Source organism: Peromyscus californicus, unplaced genomic scaffold (assembly GCF_007827085.1).
Source record: "Peromyscus californicus insignis strain IS unplaced genomic scaffold, ASM782708v3 Scaffold_23__1_contigs__length_62951481, whole genome shotgun sequence".
In the NCBI taxonomy this organism is placed as follows: Eukaryota; Metazoa; Chordata; class Mammalia; order Rodentia; family Cricetidae; genus Peromyscus; species Peromyscus californicus.
In genome coordinates this window covers 28,738,441-28,761,032 of record NW_026294534.1, presented here as the reverse complement: position 1 = coordinate 28,761,032, position 22,592 = coordinate 28,738,441, and the positions used below count along the sequence as shown (strand labels likewise).

The 22,592-nt window shown below is 38.9% G+C and overlaps 1 protein-coding gene across 2 annotated transcripts in view; it reads left to right on the top strand.

The window, feature by feature from the left end:
• Dlc1 (DLC1 Rho GTPase activating protein) overlaps positions 1–22,592 on the top strand; it is a 374,422-nt gene that overhangs the window by 1,334 nt on the left and 350,496 nt on the right. For both annotated transcript variants that reach the window (XM_052752051.1, XM_052752050.1), the window contains exon 2: positions 16,258–17,406. In XM_052752051.1, the coding sequence (XP_052608011.1) occupies positions 16,384–17,406 (1,023 nt within the window). In that variant the 5' untranslated portion in view covers positions 16,258–16,383. The remainder of the gene's footprint in view (positions 1–16,257; positions 17,407–22,592) is intronic.

The window sequence follows — 22,592 nt, the reverse complement described above, 5'->3', positions numbered from 1 at the left end:
GAATATTCTGAGCTTTCTTGAAAACTGTGAAGATCAAATTGTTTAATATTGTTCCCGACTAGTTTCAATTACATATCCAATTGCTAATGTACACCTTAGATTGTTTTTTAAGAGACGTAAAGATATACAAATTTACCAATTATTTCTGTCTTTACATATTTAGTTTCAGTTTGGGAATTTAAATGTCAAAATTGCGTTTTGTTTGTATTAAACTTGAATTCACTGCTCAGATTTCATGTTCTATGAGTACACTCTGTGGAACTGAAGCCATTTGAATGTCAGTGTGTAATGTGTCAGTCATGTGAAAACTTAACTGACCATACATTCGTCCTTCATGTCATCATGAAGTCATTATCACCACACTTTCAAGCTTCTAAATTGTCTTAATGGTTCAACGTGTGATCCATGAGTAAACAAATGTAGCAGAGATTGAAATAACCTTGAGTTATAATAATAAATATGATGTTATATTCCTGAATATTTAGAAGGAAATTTTTTTTTGAAAACTTGTATGGAACAACAGTATGTAAAGAGAACAAATGTTAATACCTATCTCCAAATCTCTGAAACAAACACAAAATGTACTAAGTGGAAAATGGGGAGCAGTTTTGACAGTTGGATCATAAGAAATCAATAAGGGTTTTAATCATAAACTTATAAAGTATAAGATGACCATTTGCTGTGTTAGCTAACTTAATTCTTAATTTCTAGGCTAGAGTGATTTATATTTATGCTTTGAGATTGTCACTAACAATTTAAGCTTTGTTAAGGCTTTTAAAAAATGAGGAAAACACATTTTAATATGTTGAAAATGAAACTCTAGGGCTTTAGGAGTATAGATCAGTGGTAGAACAGTTGTCTACCATGTGCAAGGACCTGGGTTCAATTTGCAGCACCAACACGAAAAAGGAATTTGGGCATATGTAAAGTATTTAATAAAATAACTGGATAGAGTGACAGGGAAAGAAAAGGAATTACATACCATTATCTCTGGTGGTGTCAGAGATTGCCAACAAGGACTCTGAGGAATAACACTCAAAGAATGTCCTGTCCAAAGTCACACTGCTGACTAGTAGAGGAGATGACAGGGAATTACAGTCTTCTGCCTTATGTGTTATGGTCTTTATACCTTGTTCTCAAAGTAATAACTATGCACAGTAAAGTATGATCTTGTCCATCTAGTCAGAGGTTACTTTTCAGAAAGGAAATTGGAATTCTTCTTTTCCAAAAATTCAAATTCACCAATTAACACCATTTCTCAATGCCTAAGATTTCTTAAAAGGATTTATTATGCTTTCATCTCAGACTTTAAAGTAGTTACATGCTTTATGACTATTTTGTTAAATCTTATTCTTACACTAAGCAAGCCAATCCATATGCTATAATAGTACTCATTTAGGGCTAGTGTTTCTTTCAAGAAAATTACTTAATGAGGAATTTGCTCATTTCATATTCTTATATTCAAAGAGCATAATAAAAAGTTATCCCCACCAATGACTTCCAGAAGTAATTTTACAATCCTTCCTTCATTATAATTGTCTCAAGACTCCCATGAATTTTTCTATCATCACAGTTAAATATTGCTACAGCTTATTTCCAATTCTAAGTACTAATAGTCTATATGTCCATAAGAAAATGTAAGTGTGCATTCTACAATTTGTTTTCAATCTTTTTTTCCCTATATCTATTCCAAGGTTTCAATAAAAGGTCCTCAGCCTTCCTAATGCTGCAACCCTTTAATACAGTTCATGTTTTGGTGACCCCCAACCATAAAATTGTTTTTGTGGCTACTTCACAACTGTAATTTTGCTACTGTTATGCACTGTAATGTAAATACTTAATGTGCAACCCAGAGGGGTCGTGACCCACAGGTTGAGAACCATTGCTCTAGTGGCATCCTCTGCACCTCTTTTACATTATATAAGGGCTGACCAGAGCAGCATCAAATGAGGGGGTTGGCTAGGCCTGCATCATACATCCTTTCTGACAACATGTATGTGCTGTATCAGTGTGCTTTCCCAGAGAAAGCTTTTTCCATAAAACTAAAATGTTCTGTTTCTAATGGGTGTCTTTTCCTTAGGTCAGGGGTTCTCAATCTTCCTAATGCTGTGACCCTTTAATACAATTCCTCATGTTGTGGTGACCCCAATCATAAAATTATTTCATTACTACTTCATAACTTTACTTTTGCTGCTGTTATGAATCGTAATGTAAATATGTTAAATATAAAGATGTGATACACAGGATATTTGATGTGCAATCCCTGTGAAAAGGCAGTTTGAACCCCCAAAGGTGTTGCAACCCACAGGTTGAGAACCACTGCCTTAAAATATATGTCATGGGCTGTTTTGCTTTTAGTTTAGGGGTTTGCTAATATTAACACCCACAATGCTAAAAACTCTCCCCCACAGCCATCACAGTGCATTACAATAACCTGGGTACCTTGCTGCAGAATCGTAGGCGTCTAATGAACAAAGGACATTGATTATTTCTGTGTTCTGAAGGACATTCTCATTTATAGAAAGCAGACTTCCTTAGCCCTTTGCAAACCTTTCCATACCATACACCTTGCTGCCAGTTCCTAGGGTAAGCTTAATCTTATTTACTGATAAGTGGATTCATGAGCTTAAAATTGGTCTGAAATGGGTCATTTCTGAGACGTCTTCTGTTTTTTATTGGTTTCTTCTTGGAAAGTGTAAAATGGTACTGTCTTGCAATGAGAAAACTCTTCTTACAATGATTTTAATATAGGGGGTGGTTCTGGGTAATAAATGACCCATGGTGGACTCACAGAATTTTTTTTAAAGCATAAAGATCACGGTTTCTGACTGTGGACAACTCTAACTCTCTTGACTTGCAGGCATCTTTACCCACCAGACCATTCCTTCTGTAGCTCAGGAGGGTGCCACACCCCATCTGCTTGCAATACCATGCAATCTCTGCTCTCACTGAAGCTCCTTGGGTTCCATATTTTCCCTATTCCCCTCCATGTCTAGCTGCATTGCATAGTTAAGTTTATGATTTTGGGGAAAAACTAAATAGGAAAAAAATATATCAAGTGCGATACTTGGGAGTAGTTCCTTGAAGCAAAAAATTTAAACCAAATAAACTTACAGAGAAATGGCCCTCTTGATCAGCTTTGAGGTATTATGGTACTACGGTACTATGGATCTTCTCTGGCTTTAAACTGCCTGTCAGCGTAAGAGGTTTGAGAAGGACGTGGGCTTAGTTTCCAAAGAAGTTTTTACAAAATGAAGGCAAACTATAGACATTGAAATTTGACTTGAAGGAGGTTGGCTTTACTCAACAGATAAAAAGGAACTTATATTCATGACCCTGAAAAGTTTATACATGACCCTGAAAAGAATTGGCAGGGAAGCAAATGCAGGAACAAAATTTTAAATAGGAGGACAGCATACAGAACATCATCATAAGAAGTTTCCCATTAGCTGAGATGAATGAGTAGAAGCGACAGCAGCGGTTGGTTGCATGTTTCAAGCGATTCTATTATATGAAATCTCAAAGTGTTTTCACAATGCAATCCAGGTAAATCAAAGAGAAATTGGAACAACTAATTGGAGGGGCAAAAAAGGGGAAGATCAGAGACCAACTAAAAATATCTCTAACTCACTAAGGACTGTGAATACCTGTTTGTCAGTGAATTGTGGAACGGATCGGGAACAAAGGGAAGAGAGGAGGAAAACAGGGTTGCAGAACGTTAATGTGTGAGAGTTGGACTTTTACCCTATTCCCTGGACATCCTGAAATGATAGAGTAATACTTGTTAAAGAGGAAGAAAAATAAGTGGTTGGCAGACAGAAGCTGAGGCCAGAGGTTAACAACACTCTTACAAAATGACATTACAATTCATTAAGATCCAGAAGTATGAGCTTCCAGAAATAGTTTGAAATGAAAGCTTATATGAGGCCAGCATGAGGGGAGCTAGTGGCTTTTCCAGTTCACACAGGACAGGATACTGAAAGGACCATAAAAGATTCAGAACACTAACTCTGAATCCATCTCTGCTCCTTGAGGCTCCTCGGTTCGAATCACCGTGATGCACATTTTGATGTAACGCAGCCATACTGAAATAACATGAGCTGGCAAGGGGGTAATTCCAGTTCATACTCAACTATGATTCTGCAGCTGGAGGAATCCTCATGAAATCATCTCTGGCTTCTCCTCCTCCTCTCCCCACATCAGCATCACTTTGCATCTAATGGGTGCCTGAAATGTGCTTTCAATTAAGTGCTCTACTTATTCTTCTAAATCACACTTACTCATTATTATTTTCTTATCAGTTTTTCATGACTCTCATTGTAGATGTGGGGAAACCAACGTTCAAATGATTTAAGAAACAACTAAGATCTCCAGGGGAAAATGTACTTTAACATATATCTTGCCTACAAATACATACACAGAAAGAGAGGGAGGGAGGGAGGGAGGGAGGTCTGCTTATTGAAGTGTTACTTAACATTTAGCTAGATACTTAGTTCTCTCGGTGTTTCTCTTTATAAAATTGAGCGATGTCAGTAATTTTATAGGGCATTTGTATTATTACAAATATAACACACTAAGTAGAGTACCTGGTCCATTTGATGTGTCTGATAAATGAAACCTTTTTTTTATAGCTACTATTCTTATCATCAGAAGTTTCTAATGTCTATAATATTACACCGATATCTAGAAAACCATCCACTGACAAAAACTGGCTCAAATGTGTATCCATCGATACTGAGATGAAATGATACATATTACATACAGTGGGCAGAAGCTGAGATCTAAAGTGCTGGCCCCTGACAGGATACTGAGCAGACAGGAAGAGATTGATTCCCATGAATTTCTTCTCGAGTTCAGCGAAGGTTGTGCCTAAGGAACAGCTAAAGGTTCAGTTTCCTGGGCTCACCTGGTTATCTAAGCACCTGTGTCTACCGTGCTGCGTGCACCATATCTCTTATACACTGAGATATGGCTATTTCTACTGCAAAAGACTTCCTAGAAATGATAACCAAGCTAAAAATAAAGTGGCCACTTGAAGCAAAGCCACATCACACTATGATGATGATAAAGCATTATAGCCCATGTCCCTTGGACAGAAATATCTTTTTATAAAGAGACAAAACTACATGTTGCTGGTGAATACTAGTCAAAGGTGAGGAGGGACAAGTTGCAATCATCAAGCTTAACTCTAAACTCTTCCTTATACATGAAAAATTTCATCTGAAACAAGTTCAGAGTAAGGTCACTGATATGAGACATCCTAGAACAGTGGTTCTCAACCTTCCTAATGCTGCAACCCTTTAATACAGTCCTTCCTGTTGTGGGGACCCCCGACCATAAAATTATTTCACTGATACTTCATAACTGTAACTTTGCTACTGTTATGTATCATAATGTAAAAATATCTGATATAGGGCTGGAGAGGTATCTCAGAGGTTAAGAGCACTGGCAGCTCTTCCAGAGGTCCTGAGTTCAATTCCCAGAACCCAGATGGTGGCTCACAACCATCTATAATGAGATCTGGTTCCCTTTTCTGGGGTGTAGGAATATATGCAGATAGAATACTGTATACATAATAAATAAACCTTTAAAAATATATATCTGATATAAAGGTGTCGCAACCTACAGGCTGAGAACCACTGTTCTAGAAAAAGGGTTCACGTAAAGTTACCATCCATTAAGTTCATTTTCAAAATTCAACTAAGGCACAGCATGCTTCTAAGTATTCACATAGGAAGGGAAATGCATGGAAAGCCACCAAAATGCAGGTATCTGGGATGTACTGCTTCCACAAGGCATATTGTCCCTTGTGATTGTTAATTCTGGGATCTCTTAGACGCTGCATGCTCCCAAAACTGTCTTCATGATAGGGAAAATATCATGAAATGTTCCAAGATTTCTTCAAATGACGTGTGGGATGCTTACGAAAAATGTTAGGAGGGTTTGCAAAACTGGCTCTAAAGTGGGAGGCAAATGTTACCAGGTCTCAACTCCTCCCTGCAAGGAAATTGGACCCTACTCAGGAGCCTGAAGGTAAAAACAGGGCATTTCGAAAATAATAGCTTGCCATTTTGCAGTACCCTGTTCTTTTCCAATGGGTGGCCTTCTAGTTGATTGAAAGGGTTAATTTTGAAATTTTCCTAGTTCCTGGAGTAAGTCTATTCTGAGAGCAAAGGATGTGAAAAGGCTTTCCAAATCCAGGAGAAGCGCCAAAGCATGCATTAAATAAGTTACTAGTTTTAATTTGGGTGCTTACTTTGTTTTCCTTCCAAAAACCCCAAAATTAGCAGCTATGACGAAGAATCTCTTGGAAACAGTGATGGGTTATTTAATCTCCTGTCTTAGGTGGCTCATTTTATAATGTACTAAAGTTATGTTTTTGAAGCTCTCCAGACATGGAGACACGGAAGCCATCTCATACATTGTATTTTTAGCTTTATGGAGCAATTTACCAATAAAGATTCTTAACAAGAGTTTATGTTTCTTACTAACGGCTAATGAGGCATAACGAATCCATTCTGCATTAAGGTATGTGACAGTAAGTGGGCTGAAGTTCTTTGTCATGGGGGTGACCCCATGACATTTCCCCCCTTCTTGGTTACATACCCACTGATATTAGTGTTGTTCCAGTCTTGTTTATGCAGCCATTTCTAGGTAAGACTGTTTCACAGCAGACTTCCAGTTATCCTGAATCCTACAATCTTTCCAGCCCCTCTTCAACAATGTTCTCTGAGCCATAGATGGAGGAGCTGTAGTGTAGATGTATCTGTTGGGGCTACGCTCCACATGGTCTGTTGATCTCTGCACTGTGTCCAGTTGAGGTTTTCTGGGATGGTGTTGACAGCTGAAATCAGAGTGTTAAACTCTCCCAGAGATGAATCCCCTTATAAGTTATCCAATGCTGATTGGTGAACCTTAAAAACATGAACACACAGACAACAAATATGGACTCAGCGGGTTGTATTTACATATTTGTGTTCACACACAAATGTGATAAGAGGTTATCAACTTGAGAGTCCATGGGACATGGGAAGGAGTTGAGAGAGGAGCTAGATGGAGGGTAAAGGAGGGGGAATCAATGTCATTCTATTTCAATTAAAGAAATCTTAAAATAATAATTATGTAAAGTATGTAGGAAATGGTTCTGTGAGAGATTAAGGTATAAACAGCAGTTAACGTAAGGACATCTTCCCAACATCATATGGACATAAGTCTTTGCATTCTATATTGAAACTTTTTCTCTCCTACAACCCAATTCTACCTTGCTCTAACTTTGGATTCAGTGATGTGACTACCTATGAAGAAAGCACTAATTCTTTTACTGGACGTTGGCTGCCTTGTGAGACTCCTAGAAATTCTGCTTAGAAATGTGTTGTTACCTCTGTTGTTTGTATACTCACATAAAGAATTAAGAAAAAAATCCTATCTGCTATTAGTTTTCTCTGAACATAAGCATTTTGCCTAAATTATTTCAGTTTGGTCCTGAAAGGCATTCCTCTTCATTTTTTTTCAATGGGCAGATGTGACAAAAGTCACAATCTGGGTAATTGCTGCTTTAATACTTTCATCAAGAAAACCCATCTCTGTTCTCTACGCTCGTTCGCTGTGATAAAGACTTAACTTTGACATTAATGAGTGTGCGCACTTGAAGGACTGATTTAAAGTGCAATTATGTCTTGTCTAAACAGTTGTCTACTTGACTTATTCTTTTTTTTTTCTTTTTTTTTTTTATTAATTTATTTTGCAATACAATTCAGTTCTACATATCAGCCACGGATTCCCTTGTTCTCCCCCCTCCCGTCCCCCTCACCTTCCCCCCAACCCCCCCCCCCCATTCCCATCTCCTCCAGGGCAAAGCCTTCCCCACAGACTGAGGTCAACCTGGTAGACTCAGTCCAGGTAGGTCTAGTCCCCTCCTCCCAGGCCGAGCCAAACAATCCTGCATAGGCCCCAGGTTTCAAACAGCCAACTCATGCAATGAGCACAAGATCTGGTCCCACTGCCTGGATGCCTCCCAAACAGATCAAGCCAATCAACTGTCTCATCCATTCAGAGGGCCTGATCCAGTGGGGACCCCTCAGCCATTGGTTCATAGTTCATGTGTTTCCATTCATTTGGCTATTTGTCCCTGTGCTTTATCCAACCTTGGTCTCAACAATTCTCGCTCATATAAACCCTCCTCATTCTCGCTAATTGGACTCCCAGAGATCCACCCGGGGCCTAGTCATGGATCTCTGCATCCAGATCCCTCAGTAGTTGGATGAGGTTTCTAGCACAACAATTAGGGTGTTTGGCCATCCCATCACCAGAGTAGGTCAGTTCGGGCTGTCTCTCGACCACTGCCAGCAGTCTGTTGTGTGGGTATCTTTGTGGATTTCTGTGGGCCTCTCTAGCACTTTGCTTCTTCCTATTCTCATGTGGTCTTTATTTACCATGGTCTCCTATTCCTTGTTCTCCCTCTCTGTTGTTGATCCAGCTGGGATCTCCCGCTCCCCCAAGCTCTCTTTCCCTCAACCCTCGCCTTTCATTACCGCCACTCATGTCCAGGCTGTTCATGTAGATCTCATTCCATTTCTCTGTCATTGGGTGATCCCTGTGTCTTTCTTGGGGTCCTGTTTTCCAGGTAGCCTCCCTGGTGATGTGAGTAGCAGACAAGTCATCCTTGTTTCATGTCTAGTATCTTGCTATGAGTGAGTACATACCATGTTTGTCTTTCTGAGTCTGGGTTACCTCACTCAGGATGATTTTTTCTAGATCCATCCATTTGTCTGTAAACCTCATGATGCCATTGTTTTTCTCTGCTGAGTAGTATTCCATTGTGTATATGTACCACATTTTGTTTATCCATTCTTCAGTTGAAGGGCATCTGGGTTGTTTCCATGTTCTGGCTATTACAAACAATGCTGATATGAACATAACTGAACAAGTGCTCTTATGGTGTGGTTGAGCATTTCTTGGGTATATGCCCAAGAGTGGTATAGCTGGATCTTGGGGGAGATTGATTCCCAATTTTCTAAGAAAGCGCCATATTGATTTCCAAAGTGGTTGTACAAGCTTGCATTCCCACCAGCAGTGGAGGAGAGTTCCCCTAGCTCCACATCCTCTCCAGCATAAGGTGTCTTCAGTGTTTTTGATCTTAGCCATTCTGACAGGCGTAAGGTGGTATCTCAGAGTTGTTTTGATTTGCATTTCCCTGATGATTAGGGATGTTGAGCAGTTCCTTAAATGTCTTTCGGCCATTTGAGTTTCCTCTGTTGAGAATTCTCTGTTTAACTCTATAGCCCATTTCTTAATTGGACTGTTGGGCATTTTGATGTCTAATTTCTTGAGTTCCTTATATATTCTGGATATCAGTCCTCTGTCAGATGTGGGGTTGGTGAAGATCTTTTCCAATTCTGTAGGCTGTCGCTTTGCCTTGTTGACCGTATCCTTTGCTCTACAAAAGCTTCTCAGTTTCAAGAGGTCCCATTGATTGATTGTTTGTCTCAGAGTCTGTGCTACTGGTGTTCTATTTAGGAAGTAGTCTCCTATGCCAATGCGTTCAAGACTACTTCCTACTTTCTCTTCTAGCAGGTTCAGAGTAGCTGGATTTATGTTGAGGTCCTTGATCCACTTGGACTTAAGTTTTGTGCACGGTGATAGATATGGATCTATTTGCAGCCTTCTACATGTTGATATCCAGTTTTGCCAGCACCATTTGTTGAAGATGCTTTCTTTTTTCCATTGTGCACTTTTGGCTTCTTTGTCAAAAATTATATGTTCATAGGTGTGTGGATTAATGTCAGGGTCTTCAATTCGATTCCATTGGTCCACATGTCGGTTTTTATGCCAGTACCAAGCTGTTTTTATTACTGTAGCTCTATAGTAGAGCTTGAAGTCAGGGATCGTGATGCCTCCAGAAGTTGTGTTATTGTACAGGATTCCTTTGGCTATCCTGGGTTTTTTGTTTTTCCATATGAAGTTGAGTATTATTTTTTCCAGGTCTGTGAAGAATTGTGTTGGTATTTTGATGGGGATTGCATTGAATCTGTAGATTGCTTTTGGTAGGATTGCCATTTTTACTATGTTAGTCCTGCCTATCCATGAGCATGGGAGATCTTTCCATTTTCTGACATCTTCTTCAATTTCTTTTTTCAGGGACTTAAAGTTCTTGTACTTGACTTATTCTAATTTGATTAAGAGTGTGGGGAGCATGGACCGTTTACAGAAGTGACTACCATGTCACCTTCACCCTCCATGCTGGCACTGTGTCTGGCTGGAGCTTGCACAGGAGTGCATGCTGTCATGGCTGCTGTCGATTTGTACGTACAACTTGTGTGTTGGCTGCGAAAAACTCTTCTTCTCTGATGACCTTTGAGCATTGTCGGGAAGGAATGGGATATAGATGTCCCATTTAGGGCTGAGCACTCCATGGTCTTTAGTCTTTTATTCTATGAAGCAAGACCAATTGGTGTTTGCTATCTTAATGACAATCTAGTGTCAAAGAAAATACTTCTTCTCTAATTAGTGTTGAGAATATTTTAGAATAATGATAAATCATTAGTAATCAGTTTAATTACTATGTCCATTTCTCAGAATAATAGTATTAGGTTCTCCCCTAGGCCCATGACCTACCTAGGCCCCAGAAGCAGAACTAAGTATGGGTTTCATCTTGCACAGTGGCACTGAAATCCAATCAGAAAGTGGTTGGTTACTCCCACGATATTCATGTCACTGTTGCATATCTAACCAGGACAGGACTATATTATAGCTCACTGGGTACACAGTAGAGTAAGAAAGTTGATGACTTTTCTCCTGTAGTCAAATGCATAACCTTTTCAGTACTATATAAGTTAGACAATAGGAATGAAGATTTCACATCAATAACAGCTTGATTTCTTCATGTTCTATGATTCTAGTTATGTGGTGTCTTTGCAATGTAGTCTTCCCATCAACTTCTGGAGAACAACCAAAAGCAGCAGCAATAACCTGTAATATTTGGAGATCTAGGAGAACCCACCAGCCAACAACTCCAAAAAAGATAACACATTTCTGCTACTGAGCTCTTTATTTGCAAGCCTGTAGTATCTAGTAAAGATATTGTCCATCCCCATATCCCATTATAGAGTAATTCCATTTAAACTCTTTTTATATATGTACAGGAACACATTTTAGGAAGATTTTACAGCAATAGATTTTTTCCTATATCCAAATAAAATCATATTCTATGTTTGTATTGTTTATTTCTTCTGATATTTACAGCCACATTTCTAAACAGTAATAGAAATTTATAATATAATGTATTTTCCATTTTAGAAAGTATCCCTTAATTTTTACTATAGAAAATAAGGACCTTCCTCTATTTCCTCCAATATCTCTGACTCTACCCCTCACAAAGCCCTATGCTTTAAAAATGATTATTTCCCATTGTATTAGTTTTTGAGTCAGTATTGATTATTTGTGTTATTTTTACTATGTATACAACATGCAGATTATCCACGTAGTATATATGATTGCATTTCCTTTCTGATAAAACTGTTTTTCCTAGAGATAATAACTGGTTCCTCTAATATTCTCTGTAATTCTTGCTATTAATAATTTTCCACCTAAATTGTCTCTCATCATTATACAATTCATCTCAGTGTACACATGTACATTTCATTCTAAAGATGTTTTTTCTTAGAGTCATTTTTTACAGAAACTTATTATATGAATTTCCATCATAGAAATTCTCTTACACAGACATTTCCACTGAATTCTTGGCTTTCTTGTTGCCTTGTCTATCTCTCTAGTCACTTCTAAAAATATATTTCAAAGCAGAAATAAATTCTAACCCAAGATTTTAAAGACGTCTTTGCTTGCCATCTTATTTCCAGTGTTCATTCTGAGAAACCTGACATCATCTTCATTCAGAATTCCTCTAATACAATCTTCTGTTTCTCTGAAACCATTAAGGATATTTTATTTATGTGACCCACATTCTGAAATTTCACAGTGATGCTTCTGAAAGTACTCATTTTTTATTCTTTTGTTCTACCGTATTGTCCAGGATTCTCTTTGCTCTAAAGACTTCATCATTAGTCCCAGAAGGTTGCCTGTTTTTCTTAATTAGCACACAGAGGGGTGCAGAGGTAGTTCAGTAGTTAAAAGTAGGTATAGCTCTCTCAGAGTTCCCACCTTTGATTCTTAGCACCCACATCAGGTGACTCACAATTATCTGTAGCTCCAGTTAGATTTAACTCTTCTGGCTTCTGTGGATACTAGCAGTCAAATGCACACACACACACACACACACACACACACACACACACACACACACTTCAAAATTTAAAAAAAAGAAATCTTAAAAAGATAGCACACAGAATAATGGACTTTACTAGGATCCATTCACACATGCATATGATGTACTTTGCTCGTATTTGAAGGAAAGATTCCCTCCAGTTTTTATGAAGTGCTCCTGAGGAATGATCACTTCTCTGTGATTTTTGAAATTAAAATAATTGCTAATGAATTTTAAGACTCAAATAATTTTCCAGCATTTGTCACTGTGTCCATTACCTTTCCCAAAGCGTGTCCTAGAATAGTAAGTCTCTGGAAGCAGAGGAAAGATTTCTTCCATCAAGTAGGAAATTCTATCAAGCTTACCTTTGGGCTTAGATGTTTGTAGAGACAGAAAATGAACCAAAGATTTCATCCTGTGAGGATTTATCTAGTGCATCTACCATACCCGACATCACTCTCTATTCTATTAAAGAAAAAAGAGAGGTAAGGAAAGGGACAGCAGAAAGATGATATTCCCAACTGGTGTGAGAGTCTTCACAATATTCATATCCATCAATGATGCTACTATTTTTTGTTTATATGAGTATCTTGCATAAAATTAAAAGGTGCAACCAGAAAGACAGAACATAATATCTGCATTTCTATCTCTACGTTTAGCACAGTATCTACCATTCTTTAAATAGTAAATGAGGTTTTAATAGTGATTGTTCTTGTACTGCTCTCCACTGGATACCACCACACACTGTTCCAGCCACACAGGGGCTTTCCTTATGCCATCGTCGTTGTCGTCTTCATCATCGTCATCGTCTTCTTCTTCTTCTTCTTCTTCTTCTTCTTCTTCTTCTTCTTCTTCTTCTTCTTCTTCTTCTTTTTCTTTTTCTTCTTCCTCCTCCTCCTCTTCTTCTTCTTGCATCATGTAGAACTGACAATAATCAATAAAGTTTCTTCTAACTGGAAAAGCAAATTACAAACTGTGTGTGTATTTCAGAAGTAAATGTAAACTACAATGTGAGGATTTAACATGACAGATTGGTCAGTGATTCTCAAACTAGAATGTCTCCACTTCTCATTTTTAGATACTATAATGTCCAATGGTGCTTAAGTCTAACTTATATGAGATGTTTATGTAAAGGAGCTGTACAAAATTATCAAACAACAGAAATCACTTCCTGTCTACACATGCTATGCAATAGTACCACAGAAAGTGGCTTTGAACACCTCATGAGGATTTTCTAGGACATATGCATGACTAGAAGTGTGTAGAGTCTCTAGGAACATGGACACAGTGATGCTTGAACACATGCATTGCATAAGTAAAAATCCCCATGGAAATTTACTTCATAAAATCAACACCCTAGAATGACCTACACTTTTCCAGACCCTCCATCCAAATCCTCAGCAGCTGAGCTCATTTTGAATAAAATTGCATGAAAAGGATTAGGAAAGAAATGTAACAGAAATGTGTGGAATAGTGGTCCCCGGTTTTGAAGATAATTTTAAATAAAACAACTGGAGATAGACTCCCTTAGGGAAAGTCAGGCTTTTAAAAAAGAATCCATCTTACAGCATGGGTTTAGTCAGTTCAGATAATTTAGAAAACTGGGCTGGTGTGCTTAGATGCAGTGCCAATAACTCAATGCTTCTATTTATTAATAATTTCCCTGGCTTTAAGTGGAAGATTTAACTATGAAATTAAAAGAATCTGGATTTAAATAAGAAGTGTGCATAGGAAAGATGATGGAGATGAAATACTTTAGGCCACAGACTGTGGAATAGTGTTGAAAATATAATGATGTTGTCCATAATAATAAGTAGGAAATATTTTAGACAGCATAGGGTCATAAAATGATTTTAAAATACTCTGAAAGCCTAGATTAGAAATGAGGACAGAGTTACACTATAGTGAATCTGACTAACTTACAATCCCTGTGTGTGTGTTGTTAGATCGTCTCAGAATTTGTTGAACTACCACACTTCAATATGACAGAAGCACTGACCTACTTGCCATGGCTAAGTAGAATAAGTTACAACTATCATATGCTCTTAGAAGAAAAAAATACTGTGTATTGATTTTTCAGATTCAGCTCAAAGTTTCTGGGGAGCTCAAAGAACTGTGTTTCTCTTTAGTGAAAGAAATGAAACCAGAATTCAAGCTCAACCTAAACACAAATGGGGCTTAGGAATGGCACAGTAATACCACTTGGCATTTCTTAAGTTAGCCTGTTCCTTCTACACTGGATAAAAATAAAGAAAAGAAAGCATCTAAAACAGAACCACCCTATTACAACCCAAATTTGCCCATGAAAGCAGAAACATTCTGGCCTGCATCTGAGTCTTTTTTCCACTTTCCGTAGCCTCCCACACTATAATGACTTATGCATGGAATTCAGAGGCTTTATATTTTTCTTCTCAGTGCAAGGTGAATGCCAACATGGAAAATATGAATGATGGTCATTTTCAAAGATGGCCACAAACCTCGGAAGGAATCAAAAAGTATCCAGAAGGATATTTGGTCCTACCAGGGTACCAAAATGCTAGCACATCTTAATTCCATCCATCTTTATAGGGTGTGACTATTTACCTTTCTAGCATGTGCTTAGTTAGAATAACTTGAAATTTTTGGTGTGGAGTCAGAGTCCTTTTCAAAAGATGGGATTGAAGCCAGTCTAGCAGTTAATCTGGTTTATGGCTGAGGGCAACATTATATGCTGGCAGTTCCTGTGCAGAGCAGAAACTAAAAACTGTCTGCTCTTTCAGTGGGATTTTTCATTCACAGTCTAGTAATGTGTTTTCACTGTAGATTGACATTTGAGTTAGTCAGTTCTAGAAGGCTGACTTTAACATGGATACAACTTGCTTCCTTTAAATAGTTTAAATAATTCAAGAGAGAGGATGCAGACCTGGAAAGTTCTTACATTTTGTCATTTCCTTACATGTGATTTTGTTGTTTGCTTAAATCTGTATGGTCCAAGTCCTAACAGAAACGTACGAACATCTTTACAAGGAAAGAGAGTAAGACTTGAGTATTTGAAGACTGGATCTAATTGTTTTATTATGCTCACATCTCCTTTTGGGTTCACCTGAACTGCTTCACAATAGAATTCATACATAGTAAAAACATGAGGGAAGAGGATGATGAAGGTTAAAATATCATAATTCTGTGGAGACAATGAACTCCATTGGTTATTTGAGCCTGGCCCTTGAAAGCTCGATCTAATTTAAAACATTGGCTCATGTCCTAGATCTATTGCTTTGAATACATATATACATATATATGTATGTATATATATATGGCTTCAACAATATTTCCATGATATTAATAATGGCAGAAAATGAATATATGGATAGAAGTATCTATCCTAAAGCCTAAAGCCTTATAATAAAATGAGTCATACTTTCTTATTCATGAATTGTGAGTTAATATGAACTAAACTGTATTATTCTGCTTCTCTGTTATACCCTGGGGTAGAGACATCCTGGTCACTAGAACCAGTATGAGTTCTTTTACACACTAATGTATTGCATATGCTGTCTCTGTTGCTCAAGTTTGCAGGACCAGTTCCCTGGTGGCCTTTGTTTCGATTCAAACCAAACAGCAAATCAATTTCCTTAATGGCTTTTGTTCACAAAAGTAAATCAGGAAAGCATGCAAAGCCAGAGCAAAAAGTTAGTTTTTCCAGTGAATGTTATTAAGTATTGCAATTCAAATATTTTCTTAATGGAGCTTAAAACGTTTTGGTACTTATATCTTCATTCACTAATAAACCAGCCCAATTGGTTTTTAAGTACTGATAAGGTTTCACTAAAAATACTAAATGCAATTTTTTTCTCTAATATTAGACTGATTCTGAGAAACAAAACCATTAAGTCTATTAAGCAAAGGCTTTGTATTATTTCCTACCTCTGTTTAACAGCACAGATTTACATTCTTTGCCATGAAATATTATTACCTTGGAAATGTATCTATAACAGCATATTTTCAAATTTTTTTAACAGGCAACAAAATGGCAGAACACACTCTCTTCCGTGATCCATGAATTCAAAATCATCTTTGGTCATTTTCCATCCCTGGTGAGCGTCATACGGAATGCATCTCCTTGTCTGTTGCTAAGCTATGGCGACATGTCTGTAGCTATCAGAAAAAGGAGCTGGGAAGAGCATGTGACCCAACAGACTGGACAGCCTTTTAATTCTGATGAGTATGACATAGCATGTCACCACGGACTGGCATCCGACAGCTTGCAGGCAAGTATGGAAAAAGATGCAACCTTAAATGTGGACCAGAAAGAGAAGTGTGCCTCTCTACCAGACTGCTGTTGTGGGCCAGAGCCTAGAGACTTTCCTGGGAGGCCAATGGGTCACATTTCACAGGAGGTGGATGAAAGTGGCAGCCAGGAAGGAGACGAGCAGTTTCTGTCTCTGGAAGCCAGCACAGAGACACTAGTGCACATTTCTGATGAGGATACTGATTCTGATCTCCACCTCATCAATGATGCACAGATTTCAACTCCCCAAAGACACGAAAGAGACAGTCAACACTGTGTCGAAGGAGCAGGCTCCTTCATGAAGGCATTGTCCATCAGGCAAAGTAACCAAGACTCATATAACTCCTGGAGGAAAGCTGATGAAGCCAATGTCTCTACAGCAGAAGAAAGAGGGAACAGGCAAGGTGTTGGTGCTGTAAGTAAAAGCCTGGAGCTTTGTAAGGATATAAGTTCAAATGAAACAAAAGATGTGCCCCAAGTAAATACATTCGGTTCTTTGAACGTGGAAGATACTACACCCGAGACACAACTGCTTAATTCTGCGGTAATCGCTCAACAGCGAAGGAAACCAGACTTCTCTAAAGAGGAACAGGAAAAAACATGCCACCCTGTAGTAGAAGAAGAGTTCTTGGCTGCTCCTGGTGCAGACAGAGGGCTGCCATTATTGAAAGCAGATTTCAGAAGCTGCCTTCTGCAGCCGCCTTCCTGCCCCGGTGGAATGTCAGCAGAAAATGACCTGGAGAAGACTGGGTTCTCAGAACATCAAAACAACAGCCCTCTCAAGGTCAACATAGACCATGGCATGCAGTGTTTACACTCAAGGGGCCCAGTGACCACCCAGGAGACCATAGACAATCAGGTCAGACTGCGCAAGAGAAAGGTAAGCCTCACGCATAGATCATCTGGCTTTCGAAATGTTGGTAAATATTCTTATTTTCATTACTTACGAATTTGCTTGGGCTGAAAAGGATGCACAGATGTTTAGTTTCATTTTGTTTGGACTCCGTTATGTAGCCCATACAATTTAAAGACCATTCACTTGATAAGATTATGGAGATATGTGAGAGTTGACATATAATGATCTTACGATTTCACTAATAACGTTGTGTTGGTTTGCGGCCTTTTAAAATTGTTTCAAGATAGGAATCAACACGGCTTGCTTTCCTTGGAAATTAGTAGCCACCACCCACAGCCTGCCACTTTGTAGTTCATGGCCTTCTGGAAAATGACATGTAAGTTTTATAAGAAAGAGTGAAGTGTACTTACTTAATTTTGTCTCATTTGCTTGGCCTTGTTTTCTTTTCCAAAGCATGTTTAGTCATTTTCACTCACATATTTAAAACAAAAACAAACAAACAAAAAACAACTTGGGACAGGTAAAATGGCTCAGACGGTAAGGGCATACGGTTCTCTTCCAGAGGACCAGAGTTCAATTCCCAGCACCCATGAGGAGTGGCTCGCAACTACCTGTGATTCCAGCTCCAGGGCATCCCATGCATTCTCCCAGCCTCTGTGGGCCGCTGCGCTTATCTGCACATACCTACATGCAGATGCACACATATACACAGAATTTAAAACTACAATAACTCTTGAAAATTCAAAATAATCCTGTCCATATGGAAAGACAATACCTCACATGTACTTTAAATGTTACTCTAGTACATCCACTATCAATAGACACACCATTAAGCCTTTTCTTGAAAAGGGCCACTACATGACATTCATTTTTATTTTATACCAAGGCCCCTTTGAATGAAACTAAGGATTCCCCTGAGGAATCTTCCAGATCAGAAAAGTACAGGGGTGGCCCTACATGACTGAGTTAGCATTGAACTCTTATTCAAGGTTGCATGCTTCCTTTATGTATATTTTTAAACATACATAAACTGATGTAAATCTGGTAGTTTCTTCTCCGGTCACTCTTCTGCTACAGTTGAAGAAACCCTGAAGATTGGAACACTTTGTGCAGTAAAAATTTTTTAAAAGATACTTTTCTTCTCCTCTCCTGGTATAATCTTAATCCATAAATTCACAATTACAAAACATAAAGTAGATATTCTTCATTCTGTTGAACTGGGTCTACCCACCTACTGTTTGAGAGGGACCTTTCCAAGTCTCTCTTATTTCCATAAACTATGGTTTTTATTAACAAACTACATCAGTAGTGTATCACTAGTTCACTGAAATGAGCTCAAGGGCATTACTGCAGACATCAATATGCTCAGCCTGTATACCTACAATATTCTGTGCCTCTGGCGAACACTCCCTTCCTTGTGTAAGTTGTATTGAAATGTCAGTGCTCCATTAAATTGTTATGATTGGAATGTTCAGGTCCCATTTCCAGAAATTTCCATATGTCCTCTCAAATCTGTTGGAGAGAATGCAATAATGACACAAGACAATATTAACTGACTCATGGCATAGCTCCCTAAAATAAGATAAATCTGGCCGCACTGCCTACCAACACATTGAACATTCCTGCAACATATGCTCATGGTTGGCCATTGATATCAATATGAGGAATGCCGGAAGGAATCTGCTCCTCGACATACTGCTAAAGGCTGCACTTTGAAGGCTGTAGTTATATCTCATTTGCAAGTTCTAATTTAAATTTTCTATTTTAAGCATTTCAACACCCCAAAGTGTTGCAGCATTAAAACCTTTTGGCTTGCCTTGGAATGGGAAGATTACATGCAAACATATAGGTTCAAAATTTGAAGATTACATGCTATAGAAAGTGTGGCTAAGATAGAAACCATTAGAATTACAATGTGTAGCTCGAATCTTAAAAGGTCTTATTAATAAAAACAAACCTGGAGCCAGGTATTGGGGTGAACGCTGAAAGATTAGAGAAACAGAACAAGCCACAGCTAACCTCTCCTAGCCAATTCCTCAGCTGCTCCTGTTTCCTCAGACTGGAAGCCTCTGAGTCCTCATCCAAATGGATCTCAGCTGAACTGCTACTCACAGCCTGAAAGCTTAACCAGGCTCTAGTCCCTGGTCCTCATGCCTTACATACCCTTCTGCTTCCTGCTATCACTTCTTGGGATTAAAGGCATGTGTCACCATGCCTGGTTGTTTCCAGTGTGGCTTTGAACTCACAGAGATCCAGATGGATCTCTGCCTCTGGAATGCTAGGATTAAAGGCGTGTGTACTACCATTGCCTAACCTCTATGTTTAATATTGTGGCTGTTCTGTTCTCTGACCCCCCCAGATAAGTTTATTAGGGTGCACTATATTGGGGAACACAATATCACCACAAAAATGTGTAATAACTGTTGTTTTACCTGTTATTAATGAGGGTTAAATAACTATGAATTAAAAATCAGCTCAAATTGTACCAAAATAAACAAATGTATACATAAAACGATATGTACAGAGATATTTACTAAAACTAAAAACTAAAGGAAACAGCCTAAATTTTGATCAGTACATAGGTCACTATTATGGACTGTATAGAATACTATACAGCCATTAAGGACTTGGAGTGAAGGGCTAGCAGAGATGGCCCAGTCAGTAAAGTGCTCACTGGATAAGCAGGAAGAACTGAATTTGATTTCCCAGAATACATGTAAAAAGCTAGGTGTGGCAAGGCATACCTTAACCCCAGCACTCAAGGGCCAGAGACAGTGGGATCCATGGGCTTGCTGGACAGCTGGTCTAGCCAAGTGGTAATGTCAGGGTCAATGAGAGACCCTGTCCCAAAAATAAAATGGAGAATTGGGGCTGGAGAGATTGTTCAGTGCTTATCTCAGGGGACCTGGGTTCAATTTCCAGCACCCACATGTTGTCTCACAACCATCTTTAACTCCAGTCCCAGTGGATTCAATGCCTCTTCCAGCCTCCATGGACACCAGACGTGTACTTGGTGCACATACATACATGCAGGCATAACACCCCCACATACACACACAAAATAAAGTTGAAATTAAAAAAAAAAGAAAAGAAAAGATGGAGAGTGATAGAGGAGAACACTCAGCATCAACCTCTGGCCTCCACATACATGTACACCCTTACAATCATATGCATACACATAAACAGAGAGATACAAGAGCACACACACACACACACACACACACACACACAAGATTAAATGAAAAATCATGGCACTCATGTTAAAGATATCCACGGTATTGTTCATGTCAAATTAGTAAGTATAGCATATTCCAGTTTGAGTGAAAAGTGTATCTGTATGTTTAGAAATTAATAAACTATATGTTATATGTCTTAGTCAGTGTCCTGTTGCTATGAAGAGACACCATAACCAAGGCAACTCTTATGAAAAAAAGCATTTAGCTGGGGGCTTGCTTACAGTTTCAGAGGTTTAGTACATTGTCATCATGATAGGAAGGAGATAGGCATGGTATTGGAGCAATACCTGAGTGCTTTACATCCTAAGTCACAGGCAGAAGGCGGGGAGAGAGAGGAGAGAAAGAGGGGGGAGGGAGGGAGGGAGGGAGGGAGGGAGGGAGGGAGGGAGGGAGGGAGAGAGGGAGGGAGGGAGGGAGGGAGGAGAGAGAGGAGAGAGAGGAGAGAAGAGATAAAGGGAGAGAGCTGTAGGCAAGCATTGTATAACCAGGCTATAGTCCTAACGTTTTTGTTTTTTGTTTGTTTGTATTGAGACAGAGTCTCTCTGAACTGGCCCGAGCTGACCTGGAATTCACTATGTAGCTCAGGCAGTATTTGAGTATGGATTGTTTCAATCATACAGTTTTGCTGCTTTAGCCTTCTGGATAGCTGGGATTAGAGGTCTCTGCCACAGGGTTTCCCGAAAACAATGTTGGCAGGGATGCGTGTGAACCACTTCTTCATGTCTGTACAACGTGAGGTGCCAGATACCAGAAATAGTTGGCTAAGCCATCTATCCAGTTAAAACTGCTTCTCAGCCATGGTATAACATGAGAAGAGAGATTGGAAGTGTGAAATAGACTGTGAGATCATCCGAGGTGGGGAATTTCAATCAGCTGATTAACTGATTGCCAAATAAGAGTACCAAATTCTTCACTGAATGTTCCGGCATAGATTTTCTTTCACTGGGATATAATCCATGTTCTAAGTCTGAAATAAAACAAACAAACAGAAAAACAGTAAAATAGGCTACAAGAGTCTTCAGTCTGCAGGGGGTGGCCTGAAATCCCCCTACTTGGGAGACTGACGCAGATGGATGGGAGATATGAAAGTAGCCTTCATTATATAATAAGATCCTGTCTCAAGGAACAACACAAAACAAATAAACCAATGGGTGATCTTTTGAATATGTTGCCTGGTACTCCTCTAGACATGGTGGGCCTCATATCTACATCATTACTCTTTGAAACCTGTAACGTGTAGCAGGCGCTCACTATTTTATATGACTTTGCCCAGTAATATCTGGAGTAGACACACATGAATTTATAAGAAGTCTCCATCACAGAGAACTGCATCCGTAGCCCACCTAACTAATGAGCTTTGGGGCTAATAATATACTTTTGAGCTTAAATATGTTAAAATAGTCCATGGAATTGAGACTGAAACCATGAAATACAAGGGAAACCAAGAGAATTGCAAGCAACCATCAATGAATGAGCCACACGGCCGTGTGGCATATGACGCCAGTGCCCTTACAGCCTTGGGTGAATCCCTGGGCTGAGACAGCTGCTTAAAAGCAGTCCTCAGAGACGCATTCCACAGAAGTCTGGAGGCGGGAGAGAGTCTAAGAAGTGGTCTCTTAAACCAAACGATATGTGAAGATGGAAAAGACATGGAGAAAGACTTGAGGTTGGGGGTTTTTGGAAAAGTTAGTGTTATTTGTCATTGATGGTGGTTTACTAATTAAAGAGTCCCAAATTCCATCTTCCATAAAGAGCATTTAAGTATTTACCAAGCTTTTGAGTAATATTATAGTTAAAGAAATGTATGGATGTGTTTTTATTAATACACTTAGATGAGACATAAACCATGCTACAAAGCAGGATAAACTCCAAAACGTATTGCTTTGGAGTAATAACTTTGAGATGGCAACAATACCCACTTCCAAGAAACTCCCTCCATCCAAAAACAAACTGATTTTGACTTTGGGATTCTTG